This window comes from Peromyscus californicus, unplaced genomic scaffold (genome assembly GCF_007827085.1).
Source record: "Peromyscus californicus insignis strain IS unplaced genomic scaffold, ASM782708v3 Scaffold_16__1_contigs__length_79575227, whole genome shotgun sequence".
NCBI classification, from domain to species: Eukaryota; Metazoa; Chordata; class Mammalia; order Rodentia; family Cricetidae; genus Peromyscus; species Peromyscus californicus.
In genome coordinates this window covers 12,779,932-12,805,951 of record NW_026294458.1, presented here as the reverse complement: position 1 = coordinate 12,805,951, position 26,020 = coordinate 12,779,932, and the positions used below count along the sequence as shown (strand labels likewise).

The 26,020-nt window shown below is 41.4% G+C and overlaps 1 protein-coding gene across 2 annotated transcripts in view; it reads right to left on the bottom strand.

The window, feature by feature from the left end:
* Nucleotides 1-6,280, bottom strand: part of Ccdc14 (coiled-coil domain containing 14) — a 31,300-nt gene extending 25,020 nt beyond the window's left edge. The window contains exons 1-3 of one of the 2 annotated variants that reach the window (XM_052740430.1): nucleotides 6,197-6,279; nucleotides 5,984-6,054; nucleotides 323-375 (exon numbers count right to left, since the gene is read on the bottom strand). In XM_052740430.1, coding sequence (XP_052596390.1) covers nucleotides 323-375; nucleotides 5,984-6,013 — 83 coding nt within the window. In that variant the 5' untranslated portion in view covers nucleotides 6,014-6,054; nucleotides 6,197-6,279. Of the gene's footprint in view, nucleotides 1-322; nucleotides 376-5,983 lie in introns of both variants that reach the window. The other variant, XM_052740429.1, reaches the window with a different exon arrangement.
* Nucleotides 6,281-26,020: the final 19,740 nt, after the last annotated feature.

Below are 26,020 nucleotides of genomic sequence, written 5' to 3'. Positions count from 1 at the left end.
GGGTCAGGTTCATAAGAAAGCCTTCAGGCAGGTACAGGTTCAGACTCATAAAACAGACAGAGGATGGTGGGGAGACTTCAAATCTGGACTCACTCTTCATTAAGCGTCTCCAAGGGGAAATGCTTTTTTTTCCTCAGTGAGACACTGAGTATTATTAGTGAGGTGGACTTACTCACTAATGATTTATAATCTGCACAACACCCAACTACTTGTGAAGGCAGAGCCCACTCATTTTCCTGGGGTAGGCAAAGTATAGTCAAGCCCCAAGACCTGAAAATTTACCCAAGAGTTCCTGAACTTAGAAACTTGGAGAAGTACTCACCCTTTTTTTCCATGTGGTAACTTAGATCCCGGGTATCTTCCTGAAGATATCACCTATGACATAATATATTATATTACAGTAGATACATAATTACTGTTCTATTAGCTTGCCATCCTGACATTACTGATTTTTTCTTTTTTTTTTTTTTCACAAAGCCAAACTGAAACATAGTTTTCACCCTCGGCAACCCCTTTTCTACTTTCCACAAATGTGACTTTAGAAACCACTTCTAAACGGACTCTGTGTCCTTCTGTGACCAGCAGCTTATTTTTAACCTTCATCCGTACTACAGCATAAACCCAGACTTCCTTTCTTTTATGAGGTGGACTATTCCATTCTATGTAGATAGCAAGTCACTGACTCTTTATAAATGGGAAGTATCTTAAAGATCCACAATTATAATTTAGCTTTTATGCAATAAATTTGTTCTACATGCAATGTAAAGCAGCACACGCATTTGTTCCTTGAGTCTATTTCTTACCTCTGTAAAGAAAGCTCATGTTAGTTTTAAGTCAAAAGGACCTATGACTATTATATTAGGACTATTCTTAATCCTTGGGCACGTTCTAAAATCTCTGATACATGTAATCCTAGACACAGGGCAAGGGGCGTGGGACGGCATTCAGTGGAGGATGCTTGTCCAGCATACACAAAGCAGGGAGACAGCTCAGAAGGGAAACTGACTGCAGCTGAAGCATGAGGAACTGAGTCCACAGCCCCAGCATCTACAGAAAAGCCAGACTTGAAGGCCCCTGTCTATAACCCTAGCAATGGAGTGGAGGTGGAGACCCCTGGATCCTGGGGTAACACTGCCCAGCCAGTCTAGCCCTGACAGTAGAGAGAGCTCCAGGTTCAGTCAGAGATCCTGTCTCAGAAAATAAAGTGGAGAGTATCAGAGGAAGACAATCGATGCCTGACCTACACACACACACACACACACACACACACACACACACACACACACACACACACACACACATAGCGGTGATCACACCCATACACACAAAGAAGTAAAAACTTTCTTCAGAACTCTGGTTATATCTTATAATTTCTAAGACAGCTTGACTAAACTAGCACATTAAAAACTGCCTTGCTGGGCAGTGGTGGCGCACACCTTTAATCCCAGCACGCAGAGGCAGGCAGGTCTCTGAGTTCAAGGCCAGCCTGGTCTACACAGGACAACCAAGGCCATACAAGAGAAACTTTGTCTCGAAAAACCAAAAAGAAAAAAAGAAAAAAAAAAAAAGGAAAGAAAAACAAACCCTACTTTTATCTACATCCCATTTCCTCATTCTTTTTAAACTGAAATAACAATTTTAAGTCTGCATTTTAAAATATAGGTGGGATAGCTTTTCTATAGGAAAATGTTCATTTGCTTTTACATGCACTCAGCATCTTGGAAGCTGTGCAAGAAAGTTGTCTTCAGGCAGGAAAACTGGGTATCTGGAGAAGCAGATAAGAGAGACTTCCAGAGCAGCACAACAGGGAAACTGTCTATCATATACCCCTTATATCTTAATAATTTTGTATCTGATAAAATCTCCATTCAAAATAAAACTTTAAGACATCAAAGCCCATAATCCTCCCCTCATTCCACTCTTAGATCCACTCAGTGTTAGCATTCATTCAAGTCTTCGCACATTTACATATTTCATACTTTAAAGAGTAACTACCAAATTTCCTGAGTTACTTACTATTCTCTATTTGGACAAACACACACTCACTCACACACACACACACACACACACACACACACACGTTATGCATTTTTTACTCCTTCTAATAATGTTATTGAGAATACATTTTTACAAAACTGGATCGGTTATACTTTTTGAGATATCTTGGGATCTGATGGAGGGTCATGAATCTACAATATCATACAAAAACAAGAAGTGTTTTGCCTGACACAAACATGTCCTAAAACAGAGACTATTATTTTTTGTCTGCCCACCTCAAAATAAGTTGCAATCATAATATTCCTAGGTATTTCTTAAGAACAAAATTCCCTAATATAGCCATAAAAGTTGAAAACTTTGGGATTATAATCTAGATAGACCTGATTCATAATACACTTATCCTAATATTGTCCTTTATAGAAAAAAAAACAAGAGTAGTCCAAATCCAGTCCAGGATTGCATACTGCACTAAATTGCCATGTTCTTGAATCTCCTTAAATCCAAATTCCTTGGGCTGTCATTATCTTCCATAGCTTTGACATACTTAAAAAGTAAAGGCTAGTTATTTTACATAATGGCTCTCTGAACATTTAGATTGACTGTTTTCTCAGGATCAGACTCAGGTTATGCATTTCTGGCAGGAATACCACAAGAGATGTGTCATTTTCAATACAAGTAGGCAAATGACATTAGTCTGTCCTATTACTGGCAATCGAAATGAATTTAAGACAGTGTCTGCCAGGATTTTCATTATTAGGGTTACTATTTTTACTTTTCTAATTAAGAGCTTGTAAGATACCCTGACACAATGTGGATATCTTCAAATTTTCACTTAGTAGCCTGAACATCCATTTATGGTTCCTCAATGGTTTATCAAAAGTTGACTTATTTATTTTGCTATACAATTCGCTCTACATTTATTAGCTAATTTAAACAAATTAGAACGAGGGCAGGACCTTTCCTTCTTCCTTGTTTATTGGTTAGTGTGAAAACATTGATTCTAATTCTAGTCAACAGACCATATATTACCATTAATACTAATGCTCATATGTAAATAAATATACAGGTGGATACAATATAAAAAGTGAAGAAAGAAAACAAGAAAGAATAAACATTAGGGATGAAGAAGGACTGAATGTAGATAATGGACACAGTTATGAAAGAGGCTATAAAAGTAATTGTTTTTCTAGTTCTTTGCCATGAGTTTTTCATTTTTTGGTGAAGGAAAAATACATAAAAATACATTTAAGGGGGCTGGAGAAATGGCTCAGAGGTTAAGAACACTGGCTGCTGTTCCAGAAGTCCTGAGTTCAATCCCCAGCAACCACATGGTGGCTCACAACCATCTGTAGTGAGATCAGATGCCCTCTTCTGGTGTGCAGGCATACATGCAGATAGAGCACTAGTATACATAAAATAAATATATACATTAAATAAATAAATCTTAAAAAAATTAGTAGCTAAAGTACAAAATCCAACGTGAAGCTTCACAGCTTCAGAATGGTTATTCAAACTATACAGAAGTTCACTGAGCTGCATAGACTTGAGTCTGGATAATTTTCATTTGTGTTATTTTCCATTAGCAAGTGTTTTTAATAATAAGGTTTATAAAACATTTTTTTAAAAAATTGGTCAAATTGTTCCAGAGTCAATCAGAGGAGGCTACACCAAGTTGGATACTTTATTATTTTTACCCAAACCCCAGAATTTTTTGAGCTGTTTCTTATTTTTTATAAAGACGATCATAAAAATATTTAATACTTCATCTACCTTAACAAAATAAAATATTAACTGAAAGGAAAAGTATCAGCTCAGGACCCTGAAGACCAAGTTCTCAGCACAAAGATTTGTTTGCCCCAGAGGGACAGAAGGCAGGGAATGAGAGACAAAGACAGGAGACAGAGAAGGGGAGAGGAACAAGGGAGAGGGGGCCGGGGTATTTGTCCCAAGAGAACAAAGGACTGCCTCTGGATAGAGAGGAGACAGACATCGAACACAGGGAAATGGCAGTTTATAAAAGTGTAAGGGGAAACTCGCCGTCAGCATGAGGTGTGTAATTTTAACTGGGCATGTTAGTCAGAGCAGCCAAACAGGGTTTTGATTGCTGGACTCCAATACTTTGATAGCTGGACCTTGGTAGTCAGCCTCAGGAGGAAGAAGTGGTCAAATAAGGAATAGACCTTGGTGGCTAGCTTCAGGGATGTAATCAAACAGTTTTCAGCAAGGCAGAGGGAATAGGGGAGAAGAGCAAGGCCTGTCAGAGCCACATGCTCCAGTGGGTTAGTGTGCCTTCATTAGCTACAGGCACAATTGTACACAGATTTCTAGATTTCATACGATACATTTAAAACTTAATACCTATTGAATAGCAACCCCATGTCCTCCCCAGCCCAGCCTCTGCAGCCACATTCTACCCTGCTTCTGAACTGTACTACTTCAGGTTCTACATATAAGTAAAATCATGCAGTATCTGTACTTCTAGGACTAGCTTATTTCTACTTAGTATGTCTCCAACTTCACACGTGCTATTGAATATGGCAGAATTTCCTCGAGGCTGAATAATATTCCATTAGATGTATATAACTGTTCATTTCTTTACCTATTCACTTGTAGATATTATTTAGGTTGTTTCTATGTCTTGGCTATCATGAATAATTCCACAATGAAAGAAAATGCAAATAGCTCTTCAAAATCTGGATTTCAATTCTTTTGAATAAACACCAAGTAATGGAGCTGGCGGGGTCATATCAGCTCTACCTTAAATAGTCTGGTTTTATGAAACAAGATTTCACTGTTATTCAAGCTGGCCTCAAAGTCATGATCCTCCTGTCTCAAGTCCCCAAGTACTAGGACTACAGTTGTGTATGGCCATGCTTGGCTTATTTTCTGAGGAAACTTCATCCTATTTTTCATAGTAGCTATACTATTTATATTCCTACCAGGTCTGTAGACAAGGGTATTAACTCCTCAACACTCTCACTAATACTTATTTTGTGTTAGAGACTATCTCATGGTTTTAATTTCCATTTCTTTGACGATTAGAGCATATATTCATATACATGTTGGCAATATGCATCCATTCAAAAAAGGAAGTCTCAAGACAGGTTATGAAAAAGAGCACAAAATTTACATTAGTAGGAAAAGCATGACAGGTATGTTGATAAGTGATGGAAAACTAAGCCAAACCCCAGTCTACCATATATGCCAAGTGTATTCTAAATCTCCAAGATAGGGTTGGAATATTCTAGAGTAGTAGATGAGCACCATGTCCAACATGAAGTGATTTGATTACAAGATATGGAAGGTGGCCTGAACCACACCCAACTAATGGAGACGTGGGGGTGTTAGACAAAGATTCTCGAGACGGTTCTTGAGCTGAGGGCTAGATGGAAAATGGAATTATCAGGCTCATCATAATGTGAAAAGGCATGGAAGCATGATAGGACAGAGGACCTTGGGCACCTCAGGGCCAAAATTAGTTTAGCTGTGTTGGACTTAACTGGGTTGGGGGTAGGGGCTGAAGAGGATCCAAAATAGCTCTGTTCCGAGCCAAAGAATATTTACCTTGAAATAGGGTTCCCTGTCGTACTTTGGGCAGTTACTAGAATACATCAAGAGTCATGCATTTGAGAACGGTAGGGCTGGTACAGGCACCTACTGGGAGACTTCACCAACAACAGAGACTTCGGCTAATAGAAGCACTCCTGGAAGCGCAGAGAAGCTGGATCTGGGGACAAGGATTAACTAAAGCTAAACGAAGTCACTGCACCGGTGATAAGAGCTGGGGTTCGAACCCAGGGCCAGACACCAAACCCAGCGCTCTGTTTAGACCGGGTCGCCTGAAACAAAGCGTTCACCTAGCGACGTCCTCACCACTTGGGGCGCCGCCGCAGTCTTAGTTTTTATTTTATTTTTTCTAGCACCTTCCTGGTCCCCTTAGTCCCTCGCCATCCCACCGTGGACACATGGGATCCGCAGCCCTCACCTGGCCCGGTCGAGATCCGGACCTGACCATTTCTCTCAGCTTCAGAACCGACCGGACGTAGGGAAGCGAAGCTGTAAGGAAAAAAGAATTAACCGCCGAGACGTCCAGACCGCCCTTGTCCCGCCCCCCAAGCTTCCGCTTCCGGGAAGGCGCCCGCCGGACGCCGCGCCTCATGGCCTCCTTGGCGCTAAGGTCTTTCCTTCGGGTCCGGACCTGGCGACCTGGGCGAGCGCCACAGACTCCGCGTTCTCCAGCTTGTCACACTCGGCGGAGAGTCCGGGAAGACGGCGGACTGCACGCGGGGCGGGGCGTGGCGGGAGGGGCGGGGCCTGACGGGAGAGGAGGGGCCTGGCGCAAGGGACGGGGCCTGGCGGGAGGGGCGGGGTCTGGCGGGAGGGGCGGGGCCTGGCGGGAGGGACGGGGCCTGGCGGGAGGGGCGGGGTCTGGCCGGAGGGGCGGGGCCTGGCGGGAGGGACGGGGCCTGGCGGGAGGGGCGGGGTCTGGCCGGAGGGGCGGGGCCTGGCGGGAGGGACGGGGCCTGGCGGAAGGGGAGGGGCCTGGCGGGGCGGGGCCTGGCGGGAGGGGCGGGGCGAGGAACCGAGGCTCTGCTCCCTGCCCAAAGGAGCTCACTGCCCCTGCAGGACTTGTCTCAACTGGTTGAGGTGGAAACCAGCCAGCGCTTGAGGAAAGGCTGGCATAGAGGACTACCGCTGAATTTCAGAAGTGACTTGAAGCTTTGTGTGCTGTTTTAAATGTATTTGTTCTTGATACTCAATAAAAATCAGACCTCGGTATCATTAGCTTGTGATTCTGATGGCGGTTTCATAATGACTCTCTGTGGCCTCTCTCTACACAGTGTTCAATAGTTGGGATTTGGGGTTTCTTCTGTGCACGGCTTGGTGGTCTACTCTTCTATTGAGAAAACTGCTGTTGATTGAGAATGGCAATATTTTTACCACTGACAGCTGTGCTAAATGGAGAATGTGGGGTTTTGTTTGTTTGTTTTGTTTTGTTTTTTCGAGACAGGGTTTCTCTGTGTAGTTTTGGTGCCTGTCCCGGATCTTGCTCTGTAGACCAGGCTGGCCTCGAACTCACACTCTGCCTCCTGATTGCTGGGATTAAAGGCATGCGCCACCACCGCCCGATGAGAATGGTGTTTAAGACACTGTATTTGAGATTGTTTTAAATCAAACTGGAGAGAAATTGATTCAGTTGATTCTTCTTTCTATGGTAAAATAGCTACCTTTGTAAAAAGTGTTGCATTAATTTTTTTTTTTTTTTTTGGTTTTTCGAGACAGGGTTTCTCTGTGTGTAGCTTTGCGCCTTTCCTGGAACTCACTCTGTAGCCCAGGCTGGCCTCCAACTCACAGAGATCCGCCTGCCTCTGCCTCCTGAGTGCTGGGATTAAAGGCGTGTGCCACCACCGCCAGGCTTAAAAAGCCCTGGGGACTATAGAGATGATTTCCTGCTCTTGGAGAGATCTTCAAAAGATCTAGCGCCTTCTTCTGGCCTCATCAGGCACCAGGCATTCAAGTGGTGCACATACGTACATGAGGTACTCACACATTTTTTAAAAAGTATATATGTACACAACACATACGTATGTGTGATTTTATATGTATATATGTAAATTGTGTGCATGTGTGTGTTTGAGACACCATCTCTTACTACATAACTCTGCCTGGACTGAAACTTACTATGTAGACCATACTTGCCTGGAACTCACAAAGATCCTCCTGCCTCTGCCTCTGCCTCTGCCTGCCTAGTGCTGGAACTAAAGGTATGTGCTATTATACCCTACTTAAATACTTCTTTTTTTCCTTTATTTTTATTTTATATGTATGAGATACATCTTTTTAAAAAATGCATAAAATGTAGCTGGAGAGATAGCTTATCAGTTAAGATGAGCTTCGGGGGCTGGAGAGATGGCTCAGAGGTTAAGAGCACTGACTGCTCTTCCAGAGGTCCTGAGTTCAATTCCTAGCAACCGCATGGTGCCTCACAATCATCTATAATGAGATCTGGTGCCCTCTTCTGACCTGCAGTCATACATGCTGTATACTAAATAAATAAGATGAGCTTCGGTTTGGGTTTGGGTTCAATTCCCACACCAACATGGCAGCTTACAACTGCCTGTAACTTCAGTTCCAGGGAACCGAATGCTCCTTTCTGGCCTCTGAGGTCACCAGGCACCACACAGAGTATAGTACACAGACATATACACAAGGAAGACACCTATACACATAAAAGTTAATATATATTATAAATGAAAAATAAATATATAAAAATTATATATAAATAAAATTATAATTCATATTCATAATCTACAAGTAAAATCTTTCTACTTATCTATTATACACTCCTACTAGAGAGATAATAGTATGGGGGCATAGAGGTCCTTGTACTCACAGAGAAGTACTAGGAGAACCAGGAATGTTAATCATGCAGGGGTCTTCTCAATGGAGGAGATACAAATAAAATATCTGCATTCCATCCAGAAAGCTGACAGTAGATTTTGTTAACAACCTGGTTACCTTTGGTATAGAGGCAGACTTCACCCAAATTTCCCAGAATGATTGCCCCAGACTCTTCCCTCCCTAGACCGTTACCCATCCTTAGGGGAGCTGTCACAAGTACTTCATGGCCTGCTGACCTCTATGCTGTCGGTCAGAGACCACACGAGGTTCTAGACCTTGAGCTACAGAACCCACCCTCGTCACACGTACTGTGTAAAGGAGTTCCTATGTAGTCACACCTTAAGCTTCATTGTGCACCTGGAATTGGACTGGATTGTTGCCTGGAAACCTTTTCCCAAAATGGTACTGTGTTTTAACTACGCTGACAATGAACTGCCTGGCATTAGACTTCCTGAAATCTGACTCATGTTGACCAAGTCAGTCTGCATTGGGTTTTCATTCTCATCTCTTGGCCTGGTTTGCCTCCCCATAAGACACCTGCAGGGACCCCCTCAGGATCTCCTGGAGCTGGAGTTACAGGTGGTTGAGCACTTTCCTGATGGTGCTGGTAACTGAACTCAGGTCTTCAGAAAGCGCAGGAAGTGCTCTTCATGGCGTCTCTCCAGCCCCCAAAATGTTTTTCTTAATTTGACTTTTTAAAACATTGTTTTCTTAATTTGTACATACTTACTTTTTTTTTTAAATACTTACTTTTTAAATATATGTAAAAAAAGGAAAAAAGAAAGAAAAGTCATCTATGGTGATATTTTATTTGTATTAAAATGTTATTTGTATGTTAATAAATAAAGTTGCCCGGGGGTCAGAGCTATTAGCAAGCCATAGGAAAGCAGGGCAGTGGTAGCGTACGCTTGTAATTCCAGCACTTAGTAGGCAGAGCTGGGTAAGTCTCTGTGTGTTCAGGGATACAGCCATTATTGGATACACATGCCTTTAATCTTAATACCAATCATGGAAAACCTGGAGGCCTATACAGACAGGCTGTGAGGAGGCGGTCATGTGGTTGGGTTTACAACCAATGAGAAGGCAGGACAGGAACTCTATATAAAGACTTTAACACAGGGGTAGCTCTGGTTCGGAGAGGTAGGACCACTGCAGGAGGAAGGGTAAGGTTTTGGCTCTTGGCTCTGACCTCTTGGCTTTCTTCTTTGCATTGGTTCTGTGTTTATTGTTTGATGGGAAGGTTGGATACATCTACATTTGGCGCCCAACGTGACAAGAATTCATTAAAAACCGATTGGCTTGGCTTGGCGGCAGGTCCGGTTTCCAGCCTGGGCGGCCCGGCTGCCTAGCTTGGGCCCAGGCCTGACTCAGACCTGCCCCGCTGAACAGGGCCCCTGCCTGTAAAGCCAAGGCTTGACTCGGCTCAAGCGGCTACACTTTTCTCTCTCTCTCTCTCTCTCTCTCTCTCTCTCTCTCTCTCTCTCTCTCTCTCTCTCGCTGGATTCACACCTCGAACACCAGGTGGCTGTGAAATTCCCTGGGATTCTACTGTTCTACCCAGACTTGGTAAGTCAATTAACATATCTATTTAAAAGAGAATTTTTTTCTACATTAAAAAAAAATGGGCTTTATGTGTACATTGGAAGAAAATTGGGCTTTGTTTGAAATTTTAGGCACTCTGACAATGGAACAACTATATGAAAAGATTAATATTGATCGAATTATTCAGTTTATTACTTTTCTTATCCTCATTTTACTATTTAAAAAGATCGTCAACTTAAGTGCCAGGATAACAGTCTTAGAAAAACTTGTTAAACCGGTAAAAATGAATTATAGAGAAATTCAAATTCAGACAGAAGAAATAAATAGTGAAGTTGTTTCAAAATTGGATCGTAAGGTTACAGAAAGAAAGCCAGTTTTCACACAATCACCCTTAATTTATCCAGTAGCCGTACAGCAGCTACCTGATGAAGAGAATGAACAAAATACTTGGGTTCCAGTTGAAATGTTAGACTTACGAAGATTTAAGGAGGCAATAGCATCTTATGGCATGCACTCCCCATATGTAAAGCAAATGTTAAACACCTGGTCAACTTGTAATAGGATTATACCAAAGGACTGGCGGGAATTGGCACAGGCTGTTCTTGAACCCGGACAAAATCTCCAGTGGAAAATGTGGTTCAGTAATGAGGCTAAAAATATAGAAAGACAATGGAGGGATAGCGGAATACAAGTCTGCCAGGATCAGCTTATTGGCGAAGGCCAATATGCTTCAGTACAAACACAATGTTCATATGATGTCCAAACCCTACTTCTATGTAAAACGGCAGCTTTGAATGCATGGGACAGAGTTGAAGAACCAGGAAAAAAAACTGAGTCATTTACAAAGGTTATACAGGGCCCCAAAGAATCTTTCACAGACTTCTTACAAAGATTGACTTCAGCAGTACAAAAAATGGTCCCGAATTCAGAGGCTAGTCAGATAATAATTGAATCTTTAGCCTTTGAGAATGCAAATGCAGCGTGCAAAAGAATAATTAGGCCGTTAAAGGCAAGATCTGCACCTTTGGAAGATTGGATTAGAGATACAGTTAATGTAGAGGCTTATGACCATGATGATATGTGGGTAGGAAAAGCAATTTCAAAAGGTTTGAGCAATGTTAGATGTTTTGGATGTGGAAAGCAAGGACATTTGAAAAGGGATTGTAAACAGGTCATTCCTAGAAATAATGTTTATTCAAGGAACACTGGCAACAGAATGCCCCTTCCTTCTGGAGTATGCAGAAGGTGTGGTAAGGGAAAACACTGGACCAACGAATGTAGATCAACAAGGGACAGACAGGGTAACCCTCTGCCTCGAGCTTCGGGAAACTCCCAGAGGGGCCTCAGGCAGGCCCCCACAGTAAATCCAGTTCAAACCTTTCCTGCAGTTGTAGAGGAAACCCCTACTCAAAGCAACTAAATAACCAAATGTCTATTGGAATAAATCATGTTAGTCGAGATGATGAAACAGAGAAAATAAGAAATACAGGAAAAAACATAAAGAAAATTTTTTGGCAAACTTCTATTAATGAACAAAGACCAAAACTAACAATAAAAATAAATGGTGTTTTGTTGTCTGGTCTGGTAGACACAGGTGCTGACATTACCATAATTGCACCAGAATTTTGGCATCCAACTTGGCCTCTTCAGGAGGTAAACATTCAACTCTTAGGAATTGGGACATTATCTAGAGTGAAACAAAGTGTAAGATGGCTTGAATGTATAGGTCCAGAAGGACAGAAAGGAAAATTAAAACCATATATGGCTAACATAGCTATGAACCTGTGGGGTCGAGACTTGTTACAACAGTGGAATACTCAGATTAATATCCCTCCAATCTCAGAAACAAATCATAAATTAGTACATGTTTCTGAGAGAAATATTAAAAGATATTATTCTAATGAGTGCTCACCAGCCATCCATGTCATACAAGAACAGGGCACAACAACTGATAATCTTCCAAAAACACTAACAGCTCTACCTTTAAAATGGTCAACAGACAAGCCTGTATGGGTTCAGCAATGGCCTTTAACAACAGAGAAACTCCAGGCTTTACAAGAGCTGGTGGAAGAACAGTTAAATGCTCATCATATTGAAGAATCAACCAGCCCTTGGAATTCTCCTGTATTTGTTATAAAAAAAAAATCTGGTAAATGGAGAATGGTAACAGACCTTAGAGCAATTAACAAAGTAATTCAGCCAATGGGCTCTTTACAATCTGGAATTCCTTTACCTACTCTGTTACCAAAAGGCTGGCCTCTCATAGTTATTGATTTAAAAGACTGTTTCTTTTCAATACCCTTACAAGAAAAAGACAGAGAAAGATTTGCTTTCACAGTGCCTACTTATAATAATTCTCAACCGGTTAAAAGATTTCAATGGAGGGTTCTCCCACAGGGAATGTTGAATAGCCCAACTTTGTGCCAATATTTTGTAAAACAGCCATTAGAAGTGGTACGTAAAAAATTTCCTAAATCTATAATTTATCATTATATGGATGACATTTTATTAGCTGATTCAAATGCAGATACTTTAGAAAGAATGTTTGAAAAAGTAAAGAAAATTTTGCCTTGCTGGGGATTACAAATTGCTTTAGAAAAGGTACAAAGAGGAGATTCTATTAATTATTTAGGATATAAAATAGAACTTCAAAAAATTAGACCTCAAAAAGTGCAAATTAGGAGAGATCGACTACAGACTCTTAATGACTTTCAAAGATTATTTGGAGACATTTCTCATCTAAGAACTATTGTTGGGGTAAAAAATGATGAACTGAATAATTTGTTTAAAACCTTAGAAGGTGATAAGGACTTAAATAGTCCAAGAGAATTATCACCTGAAGCTGAGAAAGAATTGGCCTTGGTAGAAAAGAAAGTACATGAAGGGCACGTAGATCGTATTGATCCAAAGCTGGATTGCATTTTGGTTATTTTACCTTCTAGGCATTCCCCAACAGGAATATTAATGCAAAGGGAAGATATTATATTGGAATGGATATTTTTACCAAATAAACCAAATAAAAAATTAAAAACTTATGTGGAAAAAATCTCTGACTTGATTTGGAAAGGAAAATTGAGACTTCGTCAATTAGCAGGAATAGACCCAGCAGAAATTGTCGTACCTTTAACTAAGGAGGACATTGAAAAATTATGGATAGAAAATGAAGCTTGGCAAAAAGCTTGTAGTAATTTTTTGGGAGAAATTAACAGCAAATATCCCAAAAGCAATAGAATTGATCTTATAAAGAGAGCTGATTGGATCTTGCCTCAAATTGTGAGGAAAAAACCCATATCTGGAGTTCGTACATTTTATACAGATGCCAACAAACAAGGAAAGGCAGGTTACAAATCAGAAAATTTAAGTAAAGTGGTTCAAAGTCCTTATAATTCAGTTCAAAAATCAGAATTGTATGCTATTCTGTTGGTATTAATGGATTTTTCAGAACCTCTCAATATAGTAACTGACTCTCAGTATGCTGAAAGAGTAGTATTACATATTGAGACTGCAGAATTTATCCACGATGCTTCAGAATTAACTTCATTATTTATTCAATTACAAGATACAATCAGAAAACGGAGTCATCCTTTATATATAACTCACATCCGATCCCATACTGGTCTGCCAGGCCCTCTAGCACAAGGCAATGATGAGATTGATAAATTATTGATAGGAAATGTGCTGGAGGCCTCAGAATTTCATAAAAAACATCATGTAAATAGTAAAGGTTTAAAAAAGGATTTTTCCATAACCTGGCAACAAGCCAAAGAAATAGTAAAGAAATGTCCTACTTGTTCCTTCTACAATCAAACACCATTACCAGCAGGATGTAACCCAAAGGGTACTCAGAGGAATGAAATCTGGCAGATGGACGTGTTTCACTTTGCAGAATTTGGAAAACTGAAATATGTACACCACACTATCGATACTTATTCAGGATTTCAATGGGCAACTGCTTTGAGTTCTGAAAAAGCTGATTCTGTAATCACTCATTTGCTAGAAGTTATGGCCATTATGGGTATACCTGCACAAATCAAAACTGATAATGCTCCATCATATGTCTCTGTTAAAATGAAACAGTTTTTTGCTTATTATAATATAAACCATGTTACAGGTATACCACATAATCCTACAGGTCAAGCAGTTATAGAAAGATCAAACAGAACTCTAAAGGATATGCTAAATAAACAAAAAGGAGTAACAAAAACCCCCAGAAATAGACTACATAATGCTCTATTAACTTTGAATTTTCTCAATGCCAATGAGAAAGGAACAACAGCTGCAGAGAGACATTGGATAATAGAAAAAACTACAGAATTAAATCAACCTATATACTTTAAGGATGTGCTGACCTCAGAATGGAAACCAGGGTATGTGTTACGTTGGGGACGAGGTTTTGCTTTTATTTCTACAGGAGAAGATAAGCTGTGGGTACCATCAAAATTGATAAAGGTTCGATTTGAACAAGAGAGACCTCTTAATTAGAGGAGGTGATAGTTCATCAACTATCGTAAACATCCAATTTAAACTAACTTACACCAGTAACACATGCCTTTTCATTTAATCAGATAACTTGTCAAAAAGGAACATCCCCAAAAAACCTTGGGGAAAGGTTTTTGTTTTTGTCTTTTAGGAGAATGAAGGTTAAGGAATTTGAAGAACACTGGACAAATGAGACAACTGAAGAAAAGGAACAAATCATCTATCCTAAGAAACAGAGTGAAATGGCGTATGGGTATGTTATCTAAAAAAAAAATTTATGTCTTCCTAAATGTTTGTTTCTGCTCTTCTTTAAAGATTTAACACTATTTAACTTCTAATAGTCCCAGTTCAATTAAAATTTAAAGCTGACTTTGGAGTTGGAGAATGGCTCTCTCCTTCTTTAAACTCAAGCATGTTGTTAAAAGGAAAATGCAAACTCCCTGTATCATGCCAGAGGAAAAGAGCCATCTTCTGCTATGGGACAGGAGAAAAGCCAAATTAATTAAGGGACTATTCTATTACGAATCTCAACTCTTTGATTCTATTCTGATTCTTTAAACTTTTCTTAAAGTATGAATTTTATATCAAAATTTACAAGATCAATATATATAGATATATATACATTTTAAACTTTGTTAAGATATAAATGGTCATATAGAGTACTAACTAATTCTAAAAAGTCGCATATATAGTCTTTGTGTTCGAGTCTCTTATCAGTTTTTTGCAGGAAATCACAGTCAGGCCTAACATCAACTGAAGTCTCCAGGAAGAAGATGGGGCCCCACAACAACAACAATTCCACGTGAACAATAATAACATCACTAAGCTGACAAACATCATCTACAGATCAGCTTTGAACTACAAAGTGCTCAGAGCAATTTTGAGAAGAGCTAGCTGAGATGATCCAGTCTCAAAGACTACTTGAATAAGGATTTGAGATAAACCCTGAATTTTGGCATTATACACAGACTGGATAACGAAGGATATATTTACCTTTCCTAGAATTTGACAATTAACCTAAAATTTTTCTTTCAGGATAAAGATACCTTCGCCCATACCCAGCAGGAAGCAATTTCAAGAATACGACGCCCACATTCCCAAAGAGGTGGTGTGGGGCGGTTGGTTTTTTTGGTCTTTTAATGGGTTTTGGGTCTGGGATAATTTTCATTGATTAGGGGGGTTGGTTACAAGTTGTTGTCAAGGGTTAGGAAAAAGGCTAAGCAAAGGAGATTAGATTTAAGGTTCTTATTAAAAAAAAAAAAGAAAGAAAAGAAAAATGTAAATACTTTACATTGGATTGGATTGTTTTATATTGTATACAAATTATATATATTGAAATTGATATTGTTAGAAAATGTTATATATATTTTTCTAATTGTACCGTTCATCTAACAATGTAATGCAATTTTCTGATCCTTGAATGTTATTACCAACTATTAGGATATAAAGAAATGAAAGTTAGTAGTTAGATATTATAATAGAACTTGTAGTTATATTAGGTATGTTTTCAAGATTGAGTAGATATATTTTAGATAGACAGGTTATCTTCAAACCCTTCAGAGATCTACAGAATATGGCATTTAAAATGTTTTAATAACTTAGAAAATTTTTCTTTTTTGTTATGACTATGAGACATGTCGGCTCCTGGCAGTACCAATCTACTTCAGAGAAAATATGGGCATTGAAGAAACTGCATATGGAGTTAACTTTCATTGTGGCAAAAGTTAGCCACTGGACAACAAAGTATCCTCGAATCAACAGGACAAAATGGACAAACAGGACATAAAACAAAGGATTACTGATTCTTGCCAAAACAAGTGTGGTTATGGCTTTATCAAAAGGCATCTTCAGAGGCCAGGACAATATGGCACCATCCCTGAAGTGGCCTTCGCAATTCGAAAAAGGTACAGTGCCCTTTTCTTCGAAGGCAGCTGAACAGGCAGTGGGCCGATGGCCTCTGATGTGCAATGGAACAGCAGCTGAAACAGTTATTCTTGAAGAGTAACTAAGCTCACGCCTCTCAATAGTAGACTGGCATTTGATGGAGGGATATGGAGAAGAATGGGATGCTGAGATGAAGCCATATATACACAGCCAGGAAGAATGGACAGCTGAGTTGGAAAACCATCAGCAATTTCCAGAATTTGAAATCCTGAATCATGACATGACACTGGTGGAATTCAGGTGTTTCTGGTACATGGACTACTCTCACTCAATGTGAGGTTGAACTGTTGACCTTGTGTACATCCTGCTTCACAAATGAGTCTGTCGGATATGCTGGGCCTATAGGCTGAAGATGATGCCCCAGCACTTCGGAGAAACCTCAGGTGACTGTCCAGACAGCTGTCTGTTTCTGTCAACTCACAAATTTTTTGGAGGTTGCTTATGTGCACTTCCTGTTTTTATTTTTGTTAGCTAATATTATTTCCTTCTTGGGTCTCTGAGGGAGTTGAAGATTAGTTAGTTATAGTTGAAGGTTAGTTAGTTATAGTTGAAGATTAATTAGGATACATTTTGGACTTACCAAAATAGGATAGATAATGAAATTATTTTCTCTGAATTTGTCAAATACAAATGGACTAGACATTGTTTAGGTATTTATTACTTGTATATATTGTATATAGTTATTGTCCTTTTGTATATAGTTTTTCTTATATTAGTTATAAGCTTTTTCTTTTTTTTCCTTTTTATTAAAATAGAAAAGGGGAAATATGGTGATATTTTATTTGTATTAAAATGTTATTTGTATGTTAATAAATAAAGTTGCCCGGGGGTCAGAGCTATTAGCAAGCCATAGGAAAGCAGGGCAGTGGTAGCGTACGCTTGTAATTCCAGCACTTAGTAGGCAGAGCTGGGTAAGTCTCTGTGTGTTCAGGGATACAGCCATTATTGGATACACATGCCTTTAATCTTAATACCAATCATGGAAAACCTGGAGGCCTATACAGACAGGCTGTGAGGAGGCGGTCATGTGGTTGGGTTTACAACCAATGAGAAGGCAGGACAGGAACTCTATATAAAGACTTTAACACAGGGGTAGCTCTGGTTCGGAGAGGTAGGACCACTGCAGGAGGAAGGGTAAGGTTTTGGCTCTTGGCTCTGACCTCTTGGCTTTCTTCTTTGCATTGGTTCTGTGTTTATTGTTTGATGGGAAGGTTGGATACATCTACAGTCATCTGTAATCCATACCACTCTTCGGTGCATTTCCTTCCAGACATTTTCTACTTGAATATTCATCATTGGATATGTATTAACATTTTCTCTTAGTAGCATATTAGCATTTCCCTATTCATACACAATTACAAAATGGTTGTGTGGGGTTCCATTATTCTTTCTTTTTGCTTTTTCTATTTTGGGCTTGTTTTTTGATATTATAAACAAAGCAGTAGGATGAGATGTTAAAGTGAATTTGGAGAGGGGAGAGGAATATTTTTTTTCTTTCAGGTTTCATGTTTTGATTTTAAATTTTTTCTTCCTTAAGAATTTCGTAGATGTATACAATGTATTTTGATCATATCTATCTGCCTCTTCCCCTTCCAATTCTCCCAGGACTCCCTCCAAACACATCCCAACTTCACATCATATATTGATATAGATATATAGATCTGTGGATGTCCCATTGAGTCCATTAGTGCTGTCTCCATGCATACAGGAGTAGAGGCATCCATCAGAGCACAGACAACCTCCCAGTGGCCACACCCCCAAAGAAGAAAAGAGTCTCCCTCCCCAAGAAGCCATCAACTGCTTGTCAACTGGAGGTGGGGCCTTCATGATCTCATTCTTTATCCACAGTGGAATTTTGACTGGTTTGGTCTTGTTTTTCTGTTATGAGTTCCTGTCATGTCCAAAATACATTCTTTACACCTTCTCTTCCAGGTATTTCCTGGGCATGGGGAGTAGTGGAGAGGGGCTGATCTAGAATGTCCCATTTAGGGTACACTGTGCCCATCACAGTGCCCATCTATGAGCATTCATAGCCATTTATTCTAAACACTTTGACCAGTTGTAAGTCTTACCATTAACCACTGCCCACTGCAAAAAGAAGCTTCTCTGACCAAGCTTGAGAGCATCGCAGATCTACGGGAATAAATATAAACATTCAAAAGGATTTGACAACATACCCATTTAGCAAAACAGCAATAGTAGACTCCTCCCTATGGTCTATGAGCTTCCCAGCCCTGGGCTTTTCACCAGGTTTACAATACCAAGTTTTCATTCCCTCCTGTGCAGCAGGCCTCAAATCCAATTAGAAAGTGGTTGGTTATCCACATTACAGTCGTGACATTATTGCACCAGTGGGCACATCTTGGTGGCATGTCAAAATAGAGGGGTGTTCAATTCATCCAGATAGCATGTTGAGTGGGACTAGACCAGGCCCTGAATATAGACATGGAGGATGAAGATGTATGTGAGGGTCAGACTGTGAAGTCCTCATAGGTTAAGGATTCAGTTTGCTATTCCAAAGGCAAAGATGATGTTTAAAGGTTTCTGCAGGGTACTGTGAACTGGATGAAGTTCACCAAGATGGCGGTCGCAATGTAATGCAGGAGTCTCCAGTCTGCAGCACCCAGCCAAATCCTGTCAGTTGCTAAGTTTTTGCTGTTTTGTTTGTTTGTTTGTTTATTTTGAGGGGTGAGGTTGACAGACACAATCCTGAAGACCAAAGTACTGAATGTTGGGATTCTGAAATCCCAAATGGTCATTCCAATGGGGAGAAGAGGAAAGGCTATGCAAGGGAGGTATGCAGATTTGGGGCAGTGGATGAGTGAGTCTGTGGTTGTTTGTGGGATGATGACATCATTTTAGGTGAAATAAATAACTAGAAACTTGCAAAGCCTCACTCTGGGTATCGGTGAGGGAGTTCCCAGAGGAGCTCAGTGTGTGTGTGTGTCTGAGTGGAGAGGGCAGGAATGGCCCACCCTCAAGGTTGGTGGGCATCATCCAATGCTGGAGCAGTCTAGAACGGCTTTCTGATCATCCACAGCTGCTTTCCTGCTACAGTAGGTGAACTGAGTAGTATAAGAGATTCCATGTCCTTCAAAGCTTAAACAATTTCCTGCCTCAATCTTTATGGTGTACGCAGTGTTTTTTTTTTTTGAGGGGGGGAGGCAAACATGGATGTGAGTCTTCCCCCCACCTCCATTTTCTGACCTGCTTATCTCAGGGACTGACCTGTAAGAATGACATCACTCAGACTTGTCCTCCAGCTTCAGGTCTTTTTTAGTCGACAGGAATAACGAGCGGAAGACAGGAGAGAATGAGTGAGATTGGGGTGTTTCTCCACTCACTACCATCTGGCTGGTGCACTGGATCTCTACAAATATGGATCCTTCTGAGCTCATGGGCTCCAGGTCTCTCCAGCCTTCAATAAATATGCTCTTGCCTTGTCTCTTTAGTCTTTTTTTGTTTTGTTTTGTTTTTCAAGACAGGGTTTCTCTGTGTAGTTTTGATGCCCGTCCTGGATTTCGCTCTGTAGACCAGGCTGGTTTCGAACTCACAGAGATCTGCCTGGCTCTGCCTCCCGAGTGCTGGGATTAAAGGTGTGCACCACCGCCACCGCCTGGCTGTCTCTTTAGTCTTAAGGGTGATAATGGTTTGCCAATCCCTGAGTTCCTCAACATTTCTTTACAGTTCCCTTGTCCATGGCCCTGTAAAGCTTCTTTTATTTAAAAACTGGGCTGTTGGGAACTATTATTTTAAGGTGTGTTACTTTTGTTTATGTTGCATTTGTTTAACTCTGTGAAGCTGTGTTACAGTGCCTGTGTAAAGCACCTGATGGTCTAATAAAGAGCTGACTGGCCAATAGCAAGGCAGGAGAAAGGATAGGCGGGGCTGGCAGGCAGAGAGAATATATAGAAGGAGAAATCTGGAAGAAAAAAGAAGTAGCCAGAGAAGGAGCAGGACCAGGGGTCAGTCACCCAGCTACACAGCAAGCCATGCAGTAAGAGTAATATTTATAGAAGTAAGAGAACGGGAAAAGCCCAGAGGCAAAGGTAGATGGGATAATTTAAGGTAAGGAAAGCTGGCAAGAAACAAGCCAAGCTAAGATTGGTCATTTATAAGGAAAAATAAGCTTCCATGTGTGATTTATTTGCGTGCTGGGTGGCAGGCCCCCCAAAAGAGAAAAACAACAACCAACAACTTTGGGCTATATATCCTCTGCTCCTATTTGGAGCAGACTGATAGGAAGTCCATGTTCAATATGAGGATATTGAGAATGATGTGGAGGAAGTCTAACTGGTGAGGAAGGATAAAAAGGACACATTTGGAAGTGCATGGGAGGTAAAACGGACAGGACTTGGGGGTAGTTTTTGGGAAAGCAAGGGGTAGACATTTTCCTTGCTCCTGTTTTATGTGTTTTAAAAGCAGAGACATCAACAATGAGGGGGGAAAGCTTATGGATTCATTTGCCCCCCCCAGACATTTTGTTGTAGGAAAATGCCAAATAGGATGTCTCTGGGGGCATGTTGAGTTATGGAGAGTGTTGAGTCTTTCCACAGAGGACTGAGTCAGCGACTGGTAGGTATTTGAATCTGGAACTTGGTGAAGGAGGTGTGGGCCGAGACACATCTCTTTCATCTGGAAGCTTCTGTGTTTGCTCTCAGATTAGCTCAAGGAAAGCTCTCCTTCCATCTCCAGCCTGCTCCTGAATGCAAGGTTGTTGCCCCAGGCGAGGATGGAGTAGCATCAGTTCTCATCACTCTAATCTTACGGCTAGCTCTGTGTCTGCGTTCTCAAGTAGAATTTTGTGTCTGTGAATGCAAAGACTTTGCCTATTCAGTGCAAATCTGTTGTCTTAGCACAATGCCTTGCATGTGGTAGGAATTTAAAAATTATTCAAGTAAATACATTAGCCAATTATTTTGGGGACTGCTGTGGCAAATCAGGGTTGCCAGCTACTTGAATGCCCAAGATTCAAGGCCACCCAGTGCTAGTCCTGTGAGTCTGGCATGGAAGTTTTAGTTCCTCTGCTAATTTGAGTGCATGGCTCTACTTTCTTTATTCAATCTTTTTATAACTCAGCACATTGGACCAATGACTTTCCAGATGATTCATCCCTGAAGGGCATAAGTCTGTTCATGTTGGACCATGTTCCAAGAGAAAACCAGTGTTGCATGTATATGAAGGTCTGAATCTAAAACACAGCTTTAAAGCCAGATGTAAAAACCAAAAGCAAGAGGCTGTGGGTAATGTCACATGCTGGGTGCATAGTGAGCTCAGCTGGGCTTGGAAGGGTTTGAGAACTATTCTGTTGCCTTTCCCCAAGGCATTTGGTGCTTCTTGGAACTATTTCCAACCAAAAGGTTTTTGACCTTTACAACTTTGAGACTCACTAAAATCTTTGTAAATTTTTTTCCTCAGGAAAAAAAATGCTAATGTGTACATTTCTGCAACATATTTGCATGGAATTTCATCAGAGGTATACAGGAACCACTCCAAGAATTTCAAGTTAAGATTCTTCTAATCTAATTCAAACCCAGCTGTCCAGAGTCAAGAGTCCAGCTCCTCTTGCTCAGCAAGGTGACCCTGGAAGTTGTTAGCTAAATAGGGATGGTAGGAGGAGAATCCCCAATTGAACAGCATCAAGGAGGTGGCAGGGCATGAAATACAGTGAAACGGAATTAAACCATGTTTTTGCATTTTCCACTGAAGCTTTAAATGTATCTGCAGCTTTCACTTTAATCAAAATAGCTTAATTTAGGGGAAAAAGAACCCACTTCTTTTTTCTTTATAAAATCCTGAGTTTATTGCTTCCTGACTTTTTTTTTTCTTTTTAAGGAAGAAACACATACCATCTGCTCCGTGGAGCTCTGTTGGACAGCTTAGCCAGGGTCATGCTAGGATTCAGAAATTGCTGAGTGTGAGAGGGAGGCCTGAGGTGTGGGTCCGATAAGGGCATTGGCAGGAAGGATCAAGAGTCTCCTTGGAAAGATCTCAACCTAAGCAGTTTGGGCACGGGGGTGGGTACTGCCAGGCTTTCGGGTCACATGTGAATTTTAATACATCTCCTTGTCAGCCCCACCTTGCTCTACAGCCTCGGGGACTTGCATCAGACCCATGGAGAAAGAAAAATAGTGATTAAATATTAAAACTTCATTAAAGTCTATGTCAAGCCTAGCGTGGGTCCTGGTGACTGCTTATTGTACATACCTGTGACTTCCTGCCTGAGAGTTGATTCCTGCTGCCAAAGAGCAAGCCTGGGCAAAGAACAAGGGAAAGGTGAAGCCTTTAGACAATTACAAATAGGGGTTTGGTGAGGATGCCACCCTCAACATCGGTGGGTCAAGAGCTTCTTCACGCTCCAGACTGGGATAACCGCATATGTTCTACACTGTCTCCCAGAGGTCCTCAGCAGGACTGGGCTCCAAGGCTAATAGGCTAGATAATGCACCCTTTATTACTGGCTTTCTGTCCACAGTTTTCTTACTCTGTCTCCTCATACTTCCTGGGATTGTCTCCCTTATAAATTACTCTACCCTTAAATGCAGGAGTATCTCAAGAGTCCTTTTTAGGGGGGTCCTATGTGTAGTCAGGCCCTGAGCATGTAAACAAAGCAACACAGGCTAGGAGTCACACGGACCTGGGTTCAAATCGCTTTTCAGTGACATTGAAAAACCTACTTGTTCTAAGACGGTTTCTTCATGTATCAAATGGGACAACGGCATAGATCTCAGACAGTTTGATTCAAAGAAAAAGTTGAGACTGTGCTTAAACATGTTTCCTATAGTCTTTTGCATGTGGTAAATGATGACTGGATAATGGTTATGGTTATTGTATTCAAATTTTTATGTCATTGTGACCAAATACTCGAGAAAAGCAACTTTAGAAGGAAAGATGCATCTTCTCAGTTTCTGTTTGTCATAGTGGAGAGGGCGTGACAGAGCAGAGCAGTTCCATCATAGAAGCCAGGAAGCAGATAAAAACAGGAGTACAGGAAGAGGCCACAGCAAGTTATGTCCACCAAGCACACCCTCCATGGCCTACTTCTTCCGTCTGTGCCCCCATCTCCTACTTCTTAACAATCTCCCAATGATGTGATGTAATGAGTCCATCAAGGGATTATTTAAATGATTAGGTAAGAGATCCCAGAATCTAATCACTTCCCAAAAGCCTGTCAACTGGTAACCAACTCCCCAGTTATATGAGCCTGTGGTCAGCATTTCACATTCAATCCATACCAATCATTAACATGACATGGTATGAGATTTTGAATAAGAAATGTCCCCCATAGGTTCAGATATTTGGCCAGTTGGTCCCCAGTTGGTGATGCTGTTTAGGGATATTAAGGGGGACGGGTGTGCAACCTTGCTAGAGGGACATCAGTTGGGACCAGCTTCCTTAAGTTGCTTTTGGTCATGGTGTTTTGTTACAGCATCAGCAAAGTGACTAATACATACAGCATAGCACTGGAGGCCAAAGCTGTTTTCCAGCCTTGGGTGAATGCTGAGGATGACTCATTTGTAATCCCAGTGTTTCTATAGAGAGATGGGGCAGGAGATGGGGAGACGCCAGGAAAATCTTGTGGGCCAGGTAGCCTGGCATATAGAAGAAGCAAATAAGAGGGGGCTACTAAGAGTTAGACAGACTCCCTGATCGGCAAGCAAGGAGGACCATGACTAATAAAGACAGTCAAGTTGCAAAATGGATGGCTTCTTCCTCACCCTTGCAACTGGGACAAAAGCCTGGCAACTTAAAACAAAGGCCAAGTGGGTTTTTTCTCCTGCCAGGAGGCCCCTGCTGGTGGACTGATGCATCAAGTTCAAGGAAGGATCAGGACATGTCTTCGTAACAGTTGTAGGCCAATCAACCATCCTATGGTTCTTCTTCCAATGGACCAACTCTAGGCTAGGGCAGAAGACCCTTCAAAGACTTAAAAAAACAAACAAACAGAACAGCCCATAGGGACTTTGGTTTCCCTAGTCACTGCTCTGCTTAGCAGAGGGTCTTTCTCTGTGCCTGATCTATGTTTCTTCACCCTTAACAGAAGCCTTTCTTCAACTGCCGATTCTATGTGCTTCTGTTTGTGGTGTTTAAGATTTCTCTGCTTGGCCGGGCGGTGGTGGCGCACGCCTTTAATCCCAGCACTCGGGAGGCAGAGCCAGGCGGATCTCTGTGAGTTCGAGGCCAGCCTGGGCTACCAAGTGAGTCCCAGGAAAGGCGCAAAGCTACACAGAGAAACCCTGTCTCGAAAAACCAAAAAAAAAAAAAAAAAAAAAAAAAGATTTCTCTGCTTAAGTTTTTTTCCTGCCAGGCAGTGGTGGTGCAAGCCTTTAATTGCAGCACTCGGGAGGCAGAGGCAGGTGGATCTCAGTTCAAGGCTAGCCTGGTCTACAAAGTGAGTTCCAGGACAGCCAGGATGGTTACACAGAGAAACCCTGTCTTGAAAAAAAATTTTTTTCTGTCTTTTAATTATTTAACTGGCAGAGAAAGCAAACAGGATCCAGACTCCTAGACTGTAACAAAACCAGGTGAAAGACAGAACCGACATCTAGGCTGTCCCCTAACTTCCCACATTTGCAAACCTGAGGGGACACACACACACACACACACACACACACACACACACACACACGCACTCCGAAGATTTTTTTGCCAATTGCTTTGTCTCACCTGACGACTACAGTGCCATCAGTAACTTCATATCTGTATCCCAATCCACACACTCCCCGCCCCCCCAGCCAAGACAGGCTTTCTCTGTATAGCCCTGGCTGCCCTGAAACTCACAGTAGACCAGGCTGGCCTTGAACTCATAGAGATCCACCTGCCTCTGCCTCCTGAGTGCTGGGATTAAAGGCGTGCGCCACCACCGCTGAGCCCTAATCCACACACTATAATGGATGAAATTCCAGTCTTATTCTAGGATTATGCTCAGGGCTGCAGAGACTAGGTTTCTGATTTTTGTCTGTTTTCCCAAGTGTACAAGAACCCTTTTCTCTTTATGTTTAGGAACTTAACTTTAGAGTTTGGGTCAGAAAGGCCAGCAGGATTAGCGCTTCCCACCTCCTCCCTGCAGGTATGAGCTTCTGGAAGAAGCTAAGAATCCACAATGACTTCCCACTACAATCTTTGTTTACCTTAGACACTAGCAGACGCATTTCCCCCTAGTTTATGTAGAGATGTATATGGATACAAGCTAATGTGGCTCACTTGACCTTGAGAAAAACAATCAGAAGACTTAGGAACGGTGGGTGAAGGGCCTGCCATGTGAGCATGAGACTCTGGGTTCAGATCTTCAGAACCCAGCACCAGCACCATTTGTACTCTGGTTTATTAAAGCAGCAAGCAGATGAAGGTCACAAAATTGGAGGGGTAGGGAGATTGGAGGTGAATCTGAAAGGAACAGGGGGTGGATATGAACAAAACACACTGAATGGAATTCTCTAATTCATAGAAATATTCTCTTTTTTTAAAAGCTGGCCAAGGCTGCTGCAATCGGGGGGGGGGGGGGGTGGAGTGGGTGAAGAGGGGATGGGGGTTGGACCAAAACAAGTGCTGGGAACAGGCAAAAGCACCTTGTGCTAAGTGCTTCTGTTTTGACTTCAGACTCCCATTTTGCCTGTGGGGTGAAACAAAGTTCAGGTTCCCAAGCCCTAGGGGA